General features: G+C 41.6%; 1 protein-coding gene across 5 annotated transcripts in view; it reads right to left on the bottom strand.

Annotated features, from left to right (window-relative positions):
• Window positions 1–865: 865 nt before the first annotated feature.
• The window catches only part of LOC123972400 (adhesion G protein-coupled receptor L2-like), a 126,765-nt gene continuing 106,436 nt past the window's right edge, over window positions 866–21,194 (bottom strand). For 4 of the 5 annotated variants that reach the window (XM_046051895.1, XM_046051896.1, XM_046051897.1 and 1 more), the window contains 12 exons: window positions 19,870–19,992; window positions 19,057–19,262; window positions 18,357–18,530; window positions 17,011–17,220; window positions 15,589–15,809; window positions 14,748–14,814; window positions 11,686–11,777; window positions 10,217–10,385; window positions 8,956–9,084; window positions 7,525–7,621; window positions 6,412–6,537; window positions 866–2,902 (listed from right to left, as the gene is read on the bottom strand). In XM_046051895.1, the coding sequence (XP_045907851.1) occupies window positions 2,037–2,902; window positions 6,412–6,537; window positions 7,525–7,621; window positions 8,956–9,084; window positions 10,217–10,385; window positions 11,686–11,777; window positions 14,748–14,814; window positions 15,589–15,809; window positions 17,011–17,220; window positions 18,357–18,530; window positions 19,057–19,262; window positions 19,870–19,992 (2,480 nt within the window). In that variant the 3' untranslated portion in view covers window positions 866–2,036. The remainder of the gene's footprint in view (window positions 2,903–6,411; window positions 6,538–7,524; window positions 7,622–8,955; window positions 9,085–10,216; window positions 10,386–11,685; window positions 11,778–14,747; window positions 14,815–15,588; window positions 15,810–17,010; window positions 17,221–18,356; window positions 18,531–19,056; window positions 19,263–19,869; window positions 19,993–21,194) is intronic. The other variant, XM_046051898.1, reaches the window with a different exon arrangement.

Genomic DNA, 21,194 nt, shown 5'->3' with positions numbered 1-21,194 from the left:
TTAATTTATAAACAGTTCATTATTTATATGAATTAACTGCACTGAGACGTTTGTTTTTTCTGTTCTTTCATTTTATCTATTTCCTGTTTTACATTACTGTCACATTTAATGTACAGAAAGGTGAACAGTGACAGTGAGAAGCCCGTGAACAGTCTGTTGAAGCTTGTGTTTGTATGTCATTAGTTAATTTGTCAGCTGTAGTGAATATCTGGCTTCATTATTGGGATGCTGCATGTGAATACATCCCAATGAGAGATTACATAAAGAAACACAATTTTAGTGTCTTCTGTCAAAATGAGACATTTTTCAGTTTTCAGCATTGATGAAGTTACTGATGAAGTTATTTATTTTTGACACACAAGTGAAATGTTTTGAGTGTGTAACCTGCCTTTTAGAGGAGAAGCATTGTGCTTTCTCAGTATAAAATGTGTGCCGTTTGCTGTGAGTTTTGAGAACTGCAAAAGTATTTCATAAAATGTGCTAAAACATTGGAGAAAAACTGTAAAACATATCACACTGTTGCACCGGGTGACTTGTGTCATTACAATGAACACAGGGCACTGAGTCGAACCCACATACAGCGTCCTGCTGTTATAAATCCCCACTAGTGCATTAATACGCAGCAGAAATACCCCCCCACCCCCCCAAAAAAACAACAACAACCCCACTATACATTCCTGTTTGAATAAAGTTTGATTAAAAAAAACAATTAACGGACAGGATTCCAACAGGCTTGGAAAGTTAGACTAACACAGTGTCAGTCTGGGTAATATTCTCAGCCTTATTTTTTTGTCATTTTCCTACATGAATGGATCATTGCAGATTTTTTTTATGCAAAGCATGAATAAACAGCCAGACATCTGCGAACAAGAAAAAATTTCACATTTATTTGATATCAAACAGGAGTTGAATTAAATATCAGCGGATGATGGGCTCTTACAAAAGAAATAAAATGAACCTAATCAGTGCTGCAACAACTTTTCACACTTTCCAACCATGTTCTTTTTTCCCCCATTTTCTACTTTAATAAATTAATTAGTGTCAAAGGATGAAACATGTCCGCAAAAACTGCAGTATCGCATTGACACGAACATAAGTCTTTAAACCTGACAATTTCCTTCAAGTAAAATAAATTACACAAGTTTCCAATTCACTCCAAATCTGTGCATGGCCTGGTGTTAACAAATATACTACTGGCAAAAACTCATCATTCATGAAAGCAAAAGCACTTCACAAGCAGAGACGTGAGCATGATTTCATTTCATATGGATTGATATCTCTCGAAACTTCTTCTTTTTTTTTTCATTTTCAAACATACTACAACGAGTCAAGTGTGAGAGGAAAAAGGACATTTCCACCATTTTGATTAATTTTGTTTGAAGAATCTTATTAACATTGAAAGGGCATAACTACTGAATGGTTGCCGTTTCTATTTTTTTTCCCTTTATTTCTTTTTTTTTTTACTTTTTACACTAGTGGTACAGCAAAATATATTTTCTTTAGCTGTTACTTTGACAACAGTTAAATGTGCAATAGAGAAAATATAAGGCCTGAGTCTGAATTAGTGGTTTCTTAACTTTACAGTCCTGACTGTGTAGTGGAGCCACACTAGTTCTGTACTTCATGACTAAAAAGACCCTGGCTCTGCAAAGTCCTCCAGGAATATGACAGGAGTTTCATAGTTCTTTGCTTGGTGTATTTTTTTTTTATCCCTTATTCTTTGACAGAACAGAACAACAGAAATGCCAAACTTATCTCTGACACAGCGGCCTGTGTGTTATTCTCTGCACCTCTTTAGTCCAACAGCAGAGCTTTCACAGTCCACATTTGTCGGGCCTTGGGTGGACGTGTTTTGTGTGTTAATGAGATCTGTGTGCAAAAGTCATTTGTTCATAACTTTTTTCCCCACCCAACAACATTTCACTTCCTGTCCTAACAGGAAGGGCATGTAGAGTGTGGAGCCAGACTTGCCGGCTCTCTTGACATCAACCGAAAGGACCCATCTGTTAAAACCTGTGCAAACAAAGATGGCCGGCTCAGAGACTGGTAATGAGCTGCATCTGTCCGTCGCTGGGCGCCTCGCCCTCCTGGGCGCAGCCTTCATTGTTGGGTGGGAGGATGCACCCATCACTGGTGCCTCGGTTTATGTGGTAGTAGGACATGGGCTGTGGAGCATCACCCAGCTCTGGCATGCTTTTATGATATGCGTCCTCACTCTCGCTTTGAGGTGATGGGGAGAGCTCCTCCTCCTCCTCCTCCGGGGGGTACGGCGAAGCTGAGGGCGAGGGTGAGTCTCTCAAGTTTGGCATGCTGGTGTAAAGGGAGTCTCTATTATTGTTGGGTGAATGGGAGCCCATGTCCTCCACCGTAGTAACAGTCTCAGAGCCATGGCCGCCCTGCCCCTCTAGACGCCTGGGGGCTTTCTGGGCGCTATAGAGCAGGGAGTGAGTCCTCTGGGGCAGGAGGGGGGCCTCTAGCACCTCCTTATGATTGGGGTGCAGGAGCAGCTCCAGGGTGGCATGGCCTCCTATTCCGCTTCCTCTTTGGGGGGATGAGGCCTCGGCGTGATCCGCCACGATGGCGTCATCCTCACTGCCGCTCCCACCCCCTCCTCGGTCCACTGTCACCCTGGTCTGGGGAGGCAAAGCTCTGTCCCGCTCCCTCTGGCCGTCGCGACCTTTGGGGGCCCCGCGGGGCCTAAGATTGTTGTGGACAATCTCAGATATGATCATCTTCTCAAAGGCGGCATCGTCCAGGTTGAGGCCCCCCAGTTCACCCGGGGCTCTAACGCCCACTGTCTCATAGTCGTCGTCTCGCAGGGAGTAGCTGTTGTTGAAATTGCCATTGAGGGGGAGGGTGTCCATGGCACTGATGTCCCTGCTGTTGCTCAGAGAGTGCTGTCCTGCAGAGAAAGGCAAAAAGAGTGCGTGAGGTATAACTTTTTTGCCTTTTGAAAGAACAAAACAGTCTCCACTATGCCATCCACATACAACTTGATACTGCTCAGGACACTTCCCTCTTGTGCTGTTTGATCTCGGGGTGAATTTTAATTTTATGCAAATACAGAAAGTTTTACAATTCAAAAGAAAACCCAATTAGCTTCCCACCATGTCCATCCTCATCATGGCTGAATATCATTATAGCCAATCTAAGAGATTATCCTGAACAATATTGGGAGAAATGAGAACAAAAGATGAGTCAAAAACTTGGAAAATATAGCACGGCAACACGCTACAAAGTAGCTGATGACCAGGTCACGACACGGCAGCACAAACGACGGGGTAGGATGGGAGTTAAAGAAATATATAAATACAAGCCGATGAGGAAGTGTTGTGACATTAACAATGAATAAAACATTCCACCTGTTAAAAGAAGGCAAGACAAAAGAGTAATGTCCAACACAGATGGCCAGCCACCTCTCTGCACTGGGGCCCCAACAAGCACAGCAACAATCCCCACACACCACGACAGACAGGCACGGTGCAATGACTCACTTTGCCACCACTCACATCAAGTGTGTCTGCTCAGGCTATCTGGCCTAAGAACAGCTGATGTGCAAAAAAAGTAAAACAGATGCTTTTTTTCAATTGCAGCAGAAACAACAAAATCACTGAAATAAGACAAAAGTGGAAGCTTGTAACATCCAGCCTGGATTCAGTCGATCCCACTCGGATTGTGTCCTTGCAATTGAATGCTTTGCTTAAATTGGATGGAGAATGACAGCGAAATGATGTGTTTAACAGTTTGTGAGAGCTAAAGGACAAACCAAGGACAACTGAATCCTGGACTCAGCAGGTGACAGGGTTCAGCAGCAAGCGCAGTCTTTTTCTTTTTTTTTTTTTAATCTACAGTAAAACGAGGAACATTTCCTGGTGAAACTATTTCTTTCTGAACTGTACATAATTTTTTTCTCCTTTTATAGGAGTGTACATCTATTACTTTTATGTGAACAAAATAGACACACACAAACACACACACACACAGACAGCGGAGTACTCAAATTTTGTGCAGCCCTGTGACTAAGCTCAAGTGGATGGAAGTGAAGGGGGCCAGTTTGATTTGATATGAGGATTTTATTTACCGGGTACACTGTGAAAGGCTGACATTTTGTAGGGTGAGGGGGATGTCGTCACAGGGAGTCATTGCACACACAAAAAAAGGGGAAACTAGTCTTAGCTTTCAAACGAATGTGTTAGAAAATGGATGATAGCGACTAAAAAAAAAAGCTCTAAAAACAACATCACAGACATTTCTAAAACGGGTGAAAGGAGCACAGAGAGCAAAAGGGCCAAAAAAAGGAGAGGGGGGAGGGTGGGGGTTATTAGACACTTCTCTGAATAGAAGCTACTTCCAAATTTGCATTTGTTTATGCGCAGGCAGTGATTTTCATTGCAGACAGGTATTGTCTACCGGGAGCAGGGGAAATGATGTGAACAGAATTCAACTGGACACGACGACAGCTGCACTCTGGGAACCGTTCCAGCAGAGATTCATCCAAGATGTTCCCCTTACCGATTTTACTGCATCGGATGAACATCTGCAGAGTATTACTTAGTATTAATACACTTATAATGGAAGACACGCTCATCCTTTTGCAGGAGCTAAATGTAATGACTATAGCAGACAGAATTTCTGACAAAGCTTATGTTAAACTTGACAGTCTCTCGACGCGTATTTCATACTTGGTTGGTGATCTTCACACCAGGTTTTGACATTTGTGTGTCATACTGTGCCTGCTACCCTCAAACTAGTTTCCACATGTTAAATCTTTCAATTCTTTTGTCACTGCTTCCTGATCTCCTGCTGCTCCTGTGTTTGAACACGGCTAAGTACAGCGTTTTCGCCTCAGGGGGAGAAGAAGTGTTTCTACAGGTAAAAGGAGGATTTTTGTGCTGACTTTAAAGATGACCTGCTAATTAATTATCACCACTTCTTTTTCCATGTCCTGAAGTGCGCCAGCGCTAACATGCAATCATCCTACAATGATTAAACAGGTAAACATTTTGGGGCAATAAAGCACAAGCTGTCTGCACACACACACACACACACACACACACACACTGATTTCAGAGTCTGAGCTGCTCGGTTGCTGCTGAGCTCACACACACACACGTGTGCGCACACACACACACACCCACACACACACACACACACACACACAAACATTCACAAAAGGTCTTTGATTTTCTGTGCAGACATTGTTTATGTTCCATCCCTTCTTCATTATCTCTGAGTTTGCTGTAAGCGAGCTTGCAGCACAAAACAAGACCATGATGACTGTAGCGGGTTAAAGCTATATGTTCCTGCATATCCTCTCCTTACACATTTTCGCCATGCTGTTTTTCTATATTCTCTTTTATCATCAAATGCCTGTGAATATCTGAGGGCTATGACTCTGCCCGCATTGCGTCATGTGCTTCTGTTTTTTTTTTGTCTTCTTTGATTGGGTCTCTTCTGCTCTGCCAGTGAGGAACTAGGTCATCATAAACACTGACACGATTTAAATCGGTCTAATTTGAAATTAAACTAAAGAAATTGTAAAGATTTCAACATTAAAAATACTGTATCATCCATGAATGCAAGGTAACTGCATAAATAATCTGCACCATCGTGTGCAGCTCACATTCAACAGAGAGGAATTCTCAGTAGACGATAAGATAGCATTGACGTCTCTGAGTTTATCTCCTTCTGTGTTTACAAAGGACAAACCTGCGTAGATAAGAACTACTGGAAATACAGAGGAGGTGTGAATGGAGAAGAACAAACAGTGAATCTAGAGTAATCATTCTCAGCATGTTCAATGCAGGCTATGTCAGAGCCACAGATTTTCATGTTTTTAATAAATCCAACACACTTAAAAAAGGAGAGAGTTAGATGAGAAGATACCACTCTCATATCTGTCCGTTTGAAATGAAGCTACAGGCAGCCGCTGGTTAGCTTGACTCTGTCATTTGACATCAAAATCCACCTATAAGCACATCTAAAGCTCACTAAGAAACACATTATATGATCAATTAGCACAAAAACTGATTTGTAAAAAATCTAATTCAACATTTTGTGCCCAGTAACTTCCCCATTGGTTACCTAGCAACTGCTTACAGCAAAGAAATAGTCACATAACACCCCCTCCCCATAAAACAGTGAATTGTTAAACAAAACAAACAAGATATAAACTATAAGTGATCTTTAAAGGTGCTGGTAGGTGGAGTTGCGATTTCAGAGCCAGGCTAGTTGTTTCCCCCCTTTTCCAGTCTTTATGCTATTCTAAGCTAACTGGCTACAGCCTTATATTTAACTGACAGACGTGAGAGTGGTATTGATTGATCGATGTGTATTTTCCAAAATGTGGAACTTTTGCTTTAAAACAAAACGCACATCTAAACAGAATAAAGGTGGCGGGTGAATGTGCACCTGGGGAGTGAAAGGCCGGTGGAGAGGGGGTGTTGCACACCACAGTTTCAGCCAGCAGGTTGTTATAAGGGTTAGTGTCGTGGGTTCGGAGGAGAGGGTTAGTTAGGAGGTAGTTGCCAGTCATCCCTGAAATAACAGGAAGAGAGAGAGAGAGGGGAGGGGGAAAAAACAGTTGAGGAAAAAGAGCTTGAGGTACTGTACTTCATGGTCTGTGGTGGTGCACTGTGTCGACATAAACAAACACTGACATTTGCTGTCCAAAATCTGACACCGCAAAAGATTTATGACCTGCAATCTGTCTGCCTTCTATTATGGACAAAGCAGCCATAGAAACGTTGCAAGACATTATCCAAACAGTCTGCTGATGTAACTGACAAACAATATTGTCACGACAAGTGTTGACCAAAGCATAGCAACACAATCAACTCCAGTGTTTATGTGAAGCAAATTCATCTAAACAAACGCATCCAGTCGAGACAGTAGACAAAACATGTCTAAGTGGCCTGCCATGAATAATACAGTATCCCTATCATCGTCAGCATACTTGTGTAAATTCTCAAGAATGTAATAACTATCCTCAGTCATTTGGACAGATCGCTGAGACACTCTGCCATGTGTGTGGTTTTGAAAAAAACAAACTAAAACGATTCATAACTACAGCCAATCTGCACTGGCACAGTGTGGATCCTGAGCTCCCCCAGCCCTACCTTCATCCTGAGTTAGGAGGCTGCTGCACAGTCAGCCTCTCGAGTCATGCTCGTTAGGATTTGAACTCAAGTCCTCATCTGTAACATTTTATGCCACGCTATATATCGCACCTCTTTTCTGCCTCTATTCCTCTTCTATTTGCAAGATCCTAGTGAAGCTGGAAAGTGCACGAAAAATGCTGTGAACTTTGATACACAGGCAGCATTTAACACTGCTTTTTTTGATTGCTTAACAGTAAGAGAAACGCAACATTAAATCTGGTCTTATCTTCCTCTTTTTATCCAAGCTGCCACAGAGCCATGTAAGCTGCATCCATTGAAGTGTTTATTGTGAATTCAGAGCTTTGCTACAAAGAGAATAGCGTATGTGTCTCGTCTGGTGGCAGTGAAAGTAGCGGTTGCTTACCCTGGTTGAGTGTGGAGGTGCTGTTTATGTCTCCCGAGATGAAGGAGGACTCCGACTGCTTCCTCACAGTGTCGTTCCACATCCGCCTGATGCGGCTCTGGGTGGAGAGAGAAAGCAGCCATTGATCAGGGCTCAACATGGTGCTGCTGTTATTCAAGGCTTCGGGCCCCGAGGATTGAGTGGCTATGTGGGTTCGTTGTATACAAGATTCAACAAACCCACTGCTCAATGACACGGCCGTGCAACGGTAAAACAAAGCATGAGCTATTGATTCAACTAACACCAATAATTGATACTACGAGAATCTTACAGCTTGTAATATGAGAGATCTGCCCTGAGCAGCTCTTTTTTTCTCTGGACAGTTAGTGAAGAAAACACTACCAAATTCTCAGACGTCCTCGGTTTCTCTCTTTAAATAGGTTCTCTCTCCCAACCATGATAGGTATAAAAGAAAAGTTCATATATATATAAATACTAAACTACATTTCCTAATTCCCATCCCTTGTTATATAACCCCGTCAGTCTAACAGCTTTATAGCAATGTCAAACAGTACTAAGTGAAATAAAATACTGCACTGAAATTTCAATGTTAAAACTGTGTATTTAGTTTAAAAAATCAAAAGGTTCTGCTATACAATCATAATAAGCAGATCATTTTGCATAAGGCTGGCAATATCCAATTTTTTTTATTGTCAACAAATCCTATGAAAAGACCAAAACCAACACTGTGTTAGTCCGTCTCTCAATACTTTGACTTCCCCAGCCTCTCTGTGGCTCTCACCCACAAGACCATTTGTCCCTTAGGACATAAATCTTTAGAAACGGGGGGGAACAAATACATATTTTTTAAAAAGGCTCAGTGATTTCCTAAAGCAGCTGGTCCCTGTAGTTTTTTTTTAACAAACAGTACTCAAACAGAAGTAAATAGTGCATTCGTTGGGGACTAGTCTCAGCTGTGAATTAATACACATTTGGTGCTCTAGTGAGTATTTACGTCGACAATATGGTGTATGTGGGGTCGACTCAAAATTAACTACAGCGCTCCTGTTTATCATAATGAAGGAACATGTCACCCAGTGCAACAGTGTGGCTCACTGATGTGTTTTTACAAGTTTTTAATAATAATAATGGAGCTCTAAGGCACAGAAAAATAAGCTACAGTAAATTAGGATGTGAATACACAGACAAAAACTTGTTAGTAGGATCAATTCATTGCTGTTTTTTCTTTTTTCATCAGATTTGTTGACAAGTAAAAACTAAAGAATATCACCAGACTTTTCCTTCAGATCTTTTTTCGCTAAAAACCAAAACAGCCCATAGAACACTGAAACGAAATCCCCTGACAAATAATTAATTGGAGTTCATTTACATACAAACCTTTTCGCACAATCCTAAACCCTGACACATCTGTTACCGGTGGTGTACACATACCTGTGTTGCAGATGAATAGCGGGCCGTGGATCGAGACGTGGCTGTCTTGGCTGAACTGTGGGGGCCCTCAGGCGGCAGCGCGCCGCAGCACTGGGACTGACGGAAACATTTGCTGTACTCTTTGCGGACCTGCAGAGGGACAACAGATCAGGACGGACTGAGTACACACAGAAAGCGTACCCCCCCCCATGAGAGATCTATCCATCCATTAGCTATACTGGCTTATTCTTAAGGGTCTTATCCTAGACAGGTCACTAGCCAATCACAGGGCTGACACCTAGAGACAGACAACCCTTCGCACTCACATTCACCTACAGGCAATTTAGAGTCGCCAGTTAATCTAAATAGCAAGTCTTTGGATTGTGCGGGGGAACTGGAGCACACAGACACAGGGAGACAAGTCCACATCCAGCCGACCGGCCGGCAGGTTTGACCAAGTGGCGACAGTGCTAACCGCTACACCACCATGCCACCCCCCCATGAGAGATGCAAATCCCCAAATCTTTATCAAATGCCATCCAGCTGACAGCGGTTTAAATGCCATATCTGTGTGGACAGGGATAACAAACACCGTGATAACATATTGAAATTTTGTAGAGAAGACGCCCTTTGATATCGCTGTTGCTAAGTGAGAATGTGTAAAATATGATGAAATGCCTTGTGTAAAAACTCAAAATGTCACAATATAAATATTTACAGACCCACACCTGCAGTATGAGGATTAGATAGATGTGGAATGAAACAGGGAATTTTTGGCAGTGCCATGTTTCAATTATCTGAAAGTTATCAATTAATCTGCAGATTATTTCCTTAATTAATTAGTCCATTTGTTTTGTCTATAAAATGTCAGAGAAAGAATACAATCAATTTCCTGACCCAAAGTCTAAAACCCCCCAAACCTCAATTTACTATATTTACTACTTAGCAACAAATGCTTGAAAAGCTGAAACAAGCTCATTTTTTTGTATTTTTGCTTACTTGAAAAGTGGCTTTTATGATTAATTCAGCTCTATTATACTGTAGATCAATCAATCACATTTGTTTTTATTAATTCATTAATTGTTTAGTCTATAAAACATGAGAAAATAATAAAAGATGACACAAGGTGCAGCCTTCACATTTCTTGTTTTCGATCCAAAAACCAGAATGTTAATTTTACAGATATTGTTGGCATTTTTCCACCATAAACAAAATTAGTTGTGTAATTGATTAGAATTAATCCACAACAATTTCAGAATTGTGATGGAGGATGAAATCATACCTTTTTCTGGAGAAGGCAGTGGAAGATGAAGATGAACATCCCTTGCAGAGTGTTGAAGATGGTAAAGAGGTAAGCCATTACAATGGAGGATTCATTGAGGAAGAACAAGCCAAAGGACCATGTGAGCCCCAACAGACATAGTAAGGCAAACGCTCCCAACACCCACGACCTGCGAAAGAGAAAGAAGAGTGATATTAACTAGCGAAACAGCAAAACTGCAGTAAATTTCATCTTTGCTATATTTGACGACTTGTTAAAAAAAAGCAATACCCTCATTTGCTACTTTCCTTTAAGACAAGTTGCAATAGTGGCGGCATAGTGTATAAATGCTGATACAATGTTTTAGAATGAATGTGCATTCTGTATTTGACACCGAGTCAAAAAATATTTCCTTGCTCCTCTTTGGAGTTGTTCGCTACAGAGACTGCAAGCGCAGCAGGTTTCTCCTTGGCGGCTTCCAGGAAAGCCTAGAGGAAATAAGATAACTTCTCATTTTCAATGACGACGGCTGGTCGTTATTGATACACGAGAGAAGTGAGCCATATGAGAGATATGGCGAGCATCGAGAGGAGAGAAAAATTGGGACAGCGGCGTGTCACTGAGGGAGGATCCACAGAAAAACCAGAGGCAGTGCTGATTAGACTTGCTGATCCGTTTTTGGTGCTTTTTATACAAGAATACCATTTTTTGTCTGAATAATCTCACAAAATGCAACCAATTATTTCACCTTTTTTCCTTTTTTTTTTACGTTACTACACTTGCCACAGAAACTAAACACAAAGCGGATTGAGGAAGACCCTAATTAATGACAATTAATGAGTTTTGACTTCTTAAAGAGATAATGTGTGAAATCCAGCACATCCACAAATGCAGGTTTTCTGTGTGCTAAAAACAAACCTGAAAGCTTTAATGCCTCTTTTTTTTTTGGCTAAAAAAATCATGCGCCCACACAACATGTGTTGGCCTGCCCTCAAACATATTGTTGAACAAGAATCCAGGCATAGCAATGTACAGGGATTTGTGTCTTTATCAAGGAAATGCAGCCCAGTGGAAGCGGAAAGATGGAGGCGGGCCCTTTTTTTTCCGTTTTTACCATCTTTAAATCTACGAGGCATGTGGTTGAGTCTGTCGTCCAAGGAAGCCTGTAAACTATGCCAGCGCAGGTGCAAAAGGATTCCAAAGGTCAGAAATGCAGTTATGAAGAAATAAAAAAAGGCAATATAACCCTGCATAGTGCAAATACTGAAATCATAAACTGAACTAAAAAGGCACCACCTATATGGACTGAAATAAAATCAGAAAGGGAAAAACATATTGGTGTGGTCGGGTTTAAGAGAAGAGAAAATCAAATAAACGTGTCTGTCAAATGCAGCTTTTGCAATTTCAGAATTTTTTCTTTACACACAAAAGTGACAACCCACTCGCAAAACACACAGAGGCCACCTAATCTCCCAGAGCAACACCCTCACCTGATACCCCCAAGCCTGGACGAGTCGGGTTTCATGGAGGTGGAGTGCTTCACCATTTTGAACATGGTCACCACCAGGAAAATGACGTTGACCTGTCAAAACAGACGCGTATCAGGGTTAACAGACTGCACTCAGAAAGGCATTAGGCATTCAGATCCATTACAAGTATAAGTCCTGCATCTAAAAGAAGAAGAATATATCACAATCACTAGTTAACAACAGAGGACTGACAAAATAAAAATTGTAAGACAATTGTCAAAATGGCACCGTACAGACTGACAACAAACAAAACAAACTAAAGACAAACTAGATACATTAATTAATGAAAACACTGAAAACATTGCAACCACAAGGTGGCCAAAGTAGTCAACAGTAGATAAACAGTAGAGTGTGAGTGGATCACCTACTGCAATCAGGTCTAAACATATGGTATAAACAGGGACAGCTTCATTGATAACAGGGGCAGTATATCTAACATTAAGAAGACAGGGCTTGCTTAAGCATACCAAGTGATGAAATGTATATACACAGACCAGGTAACTTATTCCAATCTGCTGGGGCTTTAAACCAAAACGCCTTTGCCAATTGTTTTCTTAACACAAGGGACAGAGAAATAGAGCTGAGCAGAGTGCCTAACTTGAACATCTAAAGTACAAGATACAGTTCTAAATAAGGACAACTGAAATGAATACATTTAAATGTAAGTTGAAGCCAGTGACTGTCATTGTATCTTTTTACAAATGGCCATTTAAGTGAATTGTACATTGTACAATGATGAGTGAGAAAAGCACAGCCAACGACAATCTGCCTCTATAGTCTATTATATGCTGTGTTAAGTGGAACAAGGTCTGATTGAATGCGTTTTGATAGACAATATCACAATAGTCAAGGAAGTCGGAAGTATAAAATATATAAGAGTAGTAAAGATATGTATAAAATATATAAGAGTAGTAAAGATATGTAAGTACAATCAATCAATCTCTTCATATGTTTTGAATTCAAAACTCTTCATTTGTAAGCTGGAGTGCAATGTGATTGTAGCTGAGTGGAAGTATAAAGTGGCATGAAAAGAAAATACTCAAGTAAAGTACAAACACCCTCAAATTTGTACTTGAAAGTGTGCTTATTTACATTCCACCACTGGTTGCTAACCCCTGTAGACTTAGACTTTGAGTACTGCTTAATCTTTGGTGGTTTTGGCTCCATAGCGAGTGCCAACACCAGCATACCTTCACTGAGAGGAATAAGAAAATGTAATGCCTCAGTGCATACCATAAAGTACACTGCCTTCCAAAGAGAAAAACAACAGTAAGAGGTAAATGCTTTGGTCTACTTCACACAGCTCTCGCCTTCAACATAAGCTACACTGGAAGTTTCTCCTTCCTCTCTTGTTTGACATTATAGTTAGTCCCAAAGTACAAATCCTCACCGAATATGAGAATGTATATCTGATGATGTCCAAACACATCTGATGTACCGCGAACAAAAGCTCCAGAAAAATACAGAGAGGAAAGAACGGAGCTGAGTGCCATATTTTAGAAACAATTTTTAGTGAAGGCAGGAAAAACATTTAAGTGATTCAAGCTATACATCCAGAAAGGTTTCCATTCTCTCAGGATGTCTTTCTGTAAGCACTGGAGGGCCCGTGGCCTCTGAGGGAAAGGGAGGAGATGTTCTTCAATTTGGGTCAATACCATATTAAACCTTTGAAATGCACTTATGTAAATATTCAATGAAAAATAGGTATATAGCCGGATTTTATATGTTATTAAAAACTTCTATTCCATATCTGCTCTGAGCGTGCAGTTTGAAAGCGTGACCAATCTGCTGTACAAGAAGGAAAATAAACGTCAGAAAGCATGCGCTAGCGAGAAAACAAAGCATAATGATCTCCATGTAGCGCTCTCAGTTTATCAAATACTTCATTTTCAATTCTTCATTCACAAATAAGCAGAAAGGTCCTTGTTATTATCCCATATTGATGCCTTCTGAAAAACTACAAGGCAACAGAAAAAGGCCTCTTTACATGGAAACAAAGAGAGTGTGAGTGGAAAGCAGATGGGAACCAACAAGGGAAGATGGAAAAAAATGAGTGGCTAAGGACACAGAAAGAGGCTTTTAGATCACAGCTTACAGTAATGCAGAGTTTTGTCTCCCAGCCACTGGGGCTGATCTGTGTCCCCATGAGTCAAGTGGCTGGAGATGCATTTAATGCAGCCGCAAGAGATGACACAGATCCAATGAGACAGACAAGCGGACGGACAGCGAGGCAAGGACGCAGTAAGGTATTCTGCTGAGGCACACTACATATGGACTCCCCCTCATGCCTCGTCTCCAAGGGGCCGTCCTCTACAATATTCAGGTCCCTCACTTCCCTGCCAAATCTAGTGAAACAAAACCAGCACTGCAGATGCAGCGCTTCTCTGGGTTTTACATGTATTTACAGCCTATGGACAGATTTACCGTATGCGCCTATATGGAGACACAGTTTGTGTTTGTTCAGGGCTGGGTGCAGGCGTTCCTGCATGCATGTGTGCGTATGTGTCTATGTGCATTGTGAACAACCAGCCATCATATGAAATATTAAAAGGTGAAGATGGAGATGTCCGTGGCTGGGATTGGCTGGGGATGTGTCATGATCCTCAGCAAGACTATGAGCTATGGTAATGGTTGTCTGGCCCACCCACTCATTACTTCCATGTTCGACCCCCCACCACCATCACCCTTGTTTTCCCACTGAGCAAATGACCTTCATGCCTGAGATGATTTTTCCTCCTGATTGCTGGAGGGGAGTATTCTCTACAGCAAGGACCAAACAGCTTTAAGTTGTTACCGCTCACCAATTCTGATTTCAGAGGATTTCATAGCTGAGTGGACAATGATGTCCTCGTGTCAGCTATAATGGGACCACTTTCCTTTCATGCAAATTGATCGGAGAAAGCAGAGTTAAGAGGCTGCCAGCACTGACAGTAAGAAAATCTATAAACTGTTTTCAAAGCTTTTCTTTGAAAGATAAAAAAGCAGAAAAAGTTATCACACACTTGCACAAAACTACAACTTACCACAATTATGAAGGTTACGGGTCCAATGAAGCTCCAGATGAAATGGTTATCAACCCTCAGCCAGCATCTACAGGGTGCAGAAGATGATACTCAGTCCATTAAATCATCTCATTGCCAAAACAAAGTTGTGTCTCATCGATCAGGGCCCAGCAGAGCTGGCTGGATGATAGGCCACAGCAACAGAATAGAGACTCTTCTGACCACAGAGAAGAAAACCCGACCTTGAGGGAGTATTGGCCGCGTGCCATGAGAAGCTGCAGTCTAAAAGCCAGTGGTTATTGGACTCATGACTTCACAGTCTGCAAATGTCTACAAATGTGGGATGTCGGACTGTGTACCAAAGACTCTGAACAGTAAACAATGTATTGTAGAAGAGAATGAATTGCACCTCTGTCTCTGTTTATCACCAGGAAACAGAAATGAAGTGAATACTATAGCTATAAAATAGAGTTTGAAAAAAGGCAGTTTACTTAAATCCAATAAATTAGAGGATTGCAGTCTTACAAATCATAAAGCTTGCTGCTTGGATGAAGACCAGAGGAGAAGTGCATAAACTTTTAACTGACAGGGGCAGCAATTATCCACATGCAAAGAATAAAAAACCAGCAAGCCAGTGCAGCAAGCCAGCACATTCATTAATGCTGCGGCTTTGCTCGCAGCCTCTTCTTTTTGCTGTGACAGAGTGTAAATTTGCCAGGGGGAAGAGGTGGACTACTCTTTGTGATATTACTATCATTAGCACATGTATGCATGCTGTGGGGGTCTGTCTTGATGGGGAGAAGGGAGGACAAACACTCCTCGTTTTTTTTATGCCACAACAGAAGAATCTCTGCACACTTACGCCCGCTGTGTGCCGTAGCTCCTGTAGTCGATGGCTGCCGAGATGCCCACCACCACAGCCGGGATGAGGTACCCAGACACGTAATAGTACTTCCTGCGTGAGAACTCGCTCTCGAACACCTCAACCAGCATGAGGTACAGCTGCACGCCCTCCAGACACATCCAGGCGAACGCACCCAGGAAGCAGAAGTGGAGAACGCCGGCGATGATGGAGCACACAAGCTGACAGGAGGACATATGCAGGGTTAGTTGAATCTGAGTTACTCAGAATCACTTTTTGGTACTAGTCACCCAGACTGTAATGCTTTTGCTTAGATTTTGAAAGAAGGACCAGGTAAACCCAGCTTCACTAGATTACAAAGTCTATGGGTTCAAGCAGTGGCTCTGTTTGCAGCTGCTCTAAACAATATTTTTGATTGGATCAAATGACTACATGTAATGTGAAAGGGATCAACTGAGCTTATTAGCGTCTTTCAGGTCAATATTTTGGAAAGCTAAACAATAAAGGCAGCTCTTTTAAACAAATACCCTTTGATAAACCTACTTTGCGCTATCTGCCAGGAACACAGGGAAACTTAGTTACCAGCTGGTGAACACACTGGAGCATTAAGAGCCTGATATTTCCCCCAGGAGTTCGTGGAGACAAAAGGGCTAAAAGGACAGTGATTATTGGCCTTACATTCATCAGGTGGACAGAAACAATGCTCCAATTGAATGTTAATGTTGCTAATGTTCTTAGGAAAGAGATGACAGTATTTGTGGAAATACATATTTGGTAAAAAAAAACCCAAAACATTAATGTTAGACCTAAGAGCATCAACACTTCAGAATTTGATAATGTGTATATTCCCACCCTAAAAGGTACAGATCCTATAACAATTCACTAAATCAGCTAAGCTAAATATCAGTAGCCCACAAACAGCATACAATATTATACATACATATACACCCATCGATTTTTCCTCATTCTGGGTGAGTGGAAGAGGGTGGGTGCATTGTTAAAATGTACTTTGTCCCACTAAGCTTTCTTCAAAGCCATAGCACTTTATTTTCAGCTTTCGGTTTTTGTGAAGATCCCAACGTTTCTAAAGATAGAAATGATCTAGGAGAACAGTGTATAAAACCATGCAGTGAATGTTTCTTTTTTTGATAAAATGGTGCAGCTGTTAAAAACAAAACAAAAAAACCCCGAGTTGAATAATTGAATATTTCACTGAGAATCGCAGATCTTCAAATGTTGGAACATGCATATACAGAATAGATATGTGGTATTATAATCTAATGTAGATTTATTGCTATCTTTAAAGACACTTCAAGGGAAATTGAAGGAGGAATTCAAGTGTTTAAAGGTTAATCACAGCATATGAGCCCATTCATCAGTTGCATGAACATTAAACCCTCTGCAGTATAATTTCCACGGTACCTTTGGTTCAGTCATGTTGATGCCCACAAGGTAGACGAGCTCGCCAATGAAGAGGTTGAGGCAGAGATTTTTATGGATAGTGTTGCGGTCACTTTGCAGGCCTCTGAAGAAGCAGAAGGTGAAGAGGCTGATGGCGAGGCAGACAAGAGACACGGCGATACCCATCCGTGTGATGACGGTAAGAAGAAGCTCGTGGACGCTACCATCCCCCTACAGACAAAGAGACTGACCTTCAACTCCACACTTTTCATATTGATTGGTGGCATTTTATGACGTTGTCATCACCCAAAAAATAATAATAATAATCCTTGAACAAAGACTTCAATTTGAATAAAGATGATTCCAGCAAGCAAAACCCATTTCAATGTTGGCACCTGGCTATTGTTTTAAGACACACATGAATAATAGGGAACCTATCCTTTAACCTGATCATACCTGATGACATCTGGCACTCAAACTGAACATGCTTAGATCACATCACGGGGCCCGCGTTGCAGAAAGTGACATCAGCTGAAAAACTGCCACAAAGACCGAGCGACCAAGTAATGTGATGTCCCCATGTGGGTTCCCTTTTTGAGGTAAAATCTTGCCGTGTTTCAGAAAATCTAAAACTGAGCATGTTTCAAGATGGGCACCAGGCATATGTGAAAATAGCAGACCATGCAAAATATCACTCAAGGACATGGTGGTTGAAAGAGAGGCAATTCCTTCTGCGATATTTGTAATTTTATTGAGGGCAGGAGTTGCAGTTGAGGTGATGTGTAGGGAATTGGTGTGAGGCTAAGCCTAGCCTCGGGGCTCTGGCTTCAAGCTGTGGTTAAGGTTGAGGTTAAGACAGATGACAGGGACAGAGTTCATGAGTTGGGACATATTATTAAAGCAACCACAAACTTATCCTCCACATTTATTACTGGCTAGGTCCTTGCTACACATGCTATTTATCATGTAATTGGATTGTAATTGCATTTTGCGACCAAATGGATCCTACACCACTTCAAGAGAGGTGGAAACATAAGTTAAAGCTGAGGTTTTACTGTTTCCCATGATTCTCAGGGACATACGCATGGTGGACGATTAGACATGAACCATAGGTAAAACATAATTATTTCTGATAACGGTATGACACTTCCTGTCCTGATCCACATTTTCACTCTTTTAAAGTGACAGCCCAGCTTCCTTTCCTCCACCTCTCCCCTACCTTCTCCTCCAGCAATAATCTAATTATTTTCCGCTGAAATGCCAGTCTTGTTCTTGCCGTGTGTGCACAAATCTATCAACAAGACGGGAGAACAACTAACTGAGACAGAAAAATAGCTTGTGCAAACCACAAGGAGAGGGCCACTTACCACATTTCCCCGATGAGCCATGAGGATGGCAAAGTTGGTCAAGTGACTGCAGGAGCAAGTGGTGTGGCTCTTGTTGGTTTCCAGCAGTTTACAGCCCTGAGTGGACCAGTATCCCATCATGCTCCGCTCTGAGTAATTCCAGAAGGAACAGTTGGGATTGTAGTAGTGCTCTTTCTACAAAACATAAACAGAGAGAAAGAGTGATGAAACATATATGAACATGCGCTGCAATATGAATGACTGTACACAGGCACACCTTGTATGTTTCATATATATAACTGGAAGAGACAGATGTCAATGCACCTGATGTGTAGACTGTGTGACTTTATGTGTGCTTGTTTCACCAATTAGTACCCGCGCAATTAAAATGATGTAAGATTGTTGGGAGAAAAGGGATCTAAATATATAAAACTGAATCTTAATTTGTTGAGGTTTGAGAAGGGTTACTATGGCAGTTACCAAGCACAAGGCGAAACAAGAGACAGAAAACGCTCAAAGTGATTCTCTAACTCTTCTAGTCTACATCGCTGATTGGTGCTAAATCACCACCCATGACACACTAGCATAATATAGATCTCTTTACTCTGACAGTTTTTTTTTCAACAGTAACACATCAAACTGCCTGGCTGTGCAGACGTTTGAGTATTTTAACAGCCCAGCTGTATAGTGCAGACTGGGGGAGTCTCAGGAGGAGGCTTACATCCAGGTGTTCCAGTGTGAATATCACAGGGTCGGCCACAAACACACGGCTGGACTCCTTGGTTATAGAAGCTGACAGGATGTGGGAGTTGACAGTGAGGGAGAGGTTGCGTTTGTTCAGGTCCCCCATCCCCCTCAGTGTGGCGTTCTCAGTGCTGAGGAACTGACCCAGGTGTTTGTAGAGCACAAATACCAGCTTGGCCACACCTGCAACCGGCAATAATAAGTCATCAGACATACAGAGGGAGCATAAACAAGCAATGTTCAAATGATCTAGATATGGAGGCGTGCCAAAGTCTGCTTACAGTCCTCAGTGGCCAATCGAGGAACTCCTACAAAATGTGTATAAAAGACACATCTCCCCTAGCTTGGCTTTTACATTTTAGCCTTATTTCAGTGATGCATTAAAACAAGATATTTAGACAATTTTTAATCATATGCGCCAGTATATTTTAACTTTGGAAACATCCAGGCTAAGCAAAACTAATAATCAGAATCAGAATCAGGTATGTGTACACATACAAGGAATTTGACTCTAGATTGTACATTGCTCACGATGTGCTTACTCATACAAAAATACAAAATCACAATAATAAGTATAAAATAAAGTCAGACACAGACTTCAGTGTAGACAACACAAATATACACACTATGAACAAAAACAATATATTGACATATTGACAAATAGTGCAATGAATAACCTCATGCCTTTAGCTCTATAGTTGATACAAGAGTGGTGTCAATCTTCTCATCTAACTCCCAGAAAGAAAGTGAGTTTGCGTATTTCCCAAAATCTCAAAATGTCTGTTCTTACCATTTTTGCTGTTGACTTTGACCGTGTTGGAGGAAAGCTGAAGAGTCGCTCCACCCTTGCTTGTCTGAGGAAACCTGAAGTCTTGCACCTGACCATCGGTGCTCAACACGTACACATCCAACACTGTGATATGGTAGAAGGTGAAGGGAAAGCGAGAGAGAGAGAGAGAGAGAGAGAGAGAGAGAGAGAGAGATGTATTACTCATTTCAAAAGCAGTACATGGAGTTTCATACAACTCTACCCAGCAGGGTATGCTTAAAGACTCGAGGTTCATTGTACCAGGAACAGAATCCAATCTTATTGGCAAGACCCCGTAGAGTCATTTACTTAAAAAAACATGTCACTAAGCTGTTGGTTGGCATTGAGAAAGCCTCCGAGGCAAGAGCAAAAGAGAAAATAACAACAAGGGCGGCGATAGAGGATGAGCAAATGCAAGCACACAGCCTACTGCAGCATGAATGTCAAATATTCATAGGATCAAAAATATCATTGAGCTTTTACTTTTACTTTTTCTTTCCCCTGTGGGTTCAGATAACTCTGGGCTCGACGAGCAAATCTCTGAAAATCCTCCAAATTCCTGCAGCCCCTCTCTCCGGTATGCCAGCTGCCGGGTGGTGCTCCCTTTGATGTGTGAAATTACTGAAGGGTCAGGAGGACACACGTATCAGCACACTCCCTCCCATCAGAAACGGCCTCACTTCCTCAGATAGATGGCTTCTGACAGACGGAGATGAGGAATTGTTCTCTAGTTTCTCTCCCCCTCTAGTTTTTAGCTCTCTCTTTGCTTTCCCTCCCTTTTCCCTCGTCTTGCCCTTGATGCTCGCCTGGAGGTGCCATTTGGGCTTTCGACAAACTGCTAATTAGGAGCAACAATCATTTTCACATTTTTTTCAAACTCTTCAAGGGAGGTCAGATAAACTGTTCTCTAGGGTTGTGTGTTTCTTCATATGGTTGTATTTATGTTTCTCTGCTGGAATATTATCTCTATTGTGCAGATAAGCGAGAGCTTGACAAGCTCATAAAAACTGCCTGAATGCGGTGATTAAGTAGCCAATATACAGCATATTACACAATGTATTAATCGGTGCTTTTGGTAGAGACAGAGCAACTAGTTCTTATCAGCTTAGCTAACTACCACTTAATGGGAAAGGCTTGGAGAGAACAGATAGAGTGCTGTGTGAATGGAACAATGACATTCAATTGGTTTCTTTGTTTTCCCCCAGAGGTCTGGACAGTTCATCTTGCAGCACACATTCAATGAGGTGACTTTACCATGCAAGAAAAAGATTAAAAATCAGTGAGGTATAAGACAAAAAGGGTGAGTC

This window comes from Micropterus dolomieu, linkage group LG06 (assembly GCF_021292245.1).
Source record: "Micropterus dolomieu isolate WLL.071019.BEF.003 ecotype Adirondacks linkage group LG06, ASM2129224v1, whole genome shotgun sequence".
In the NCBI taxonomy this organism is placed as follows: Eukaryota; Metazoa; Chordata; class Actinopteri; order Centrarchiformes; family Centrarchidae; genus Micropterus; species Micropterus dolomieu.
The sequence above is the reverse complement of the archived record's forward strand: the minus strand, read 5'-3'. Positions and strand labels throughout refer to the sequence as shown.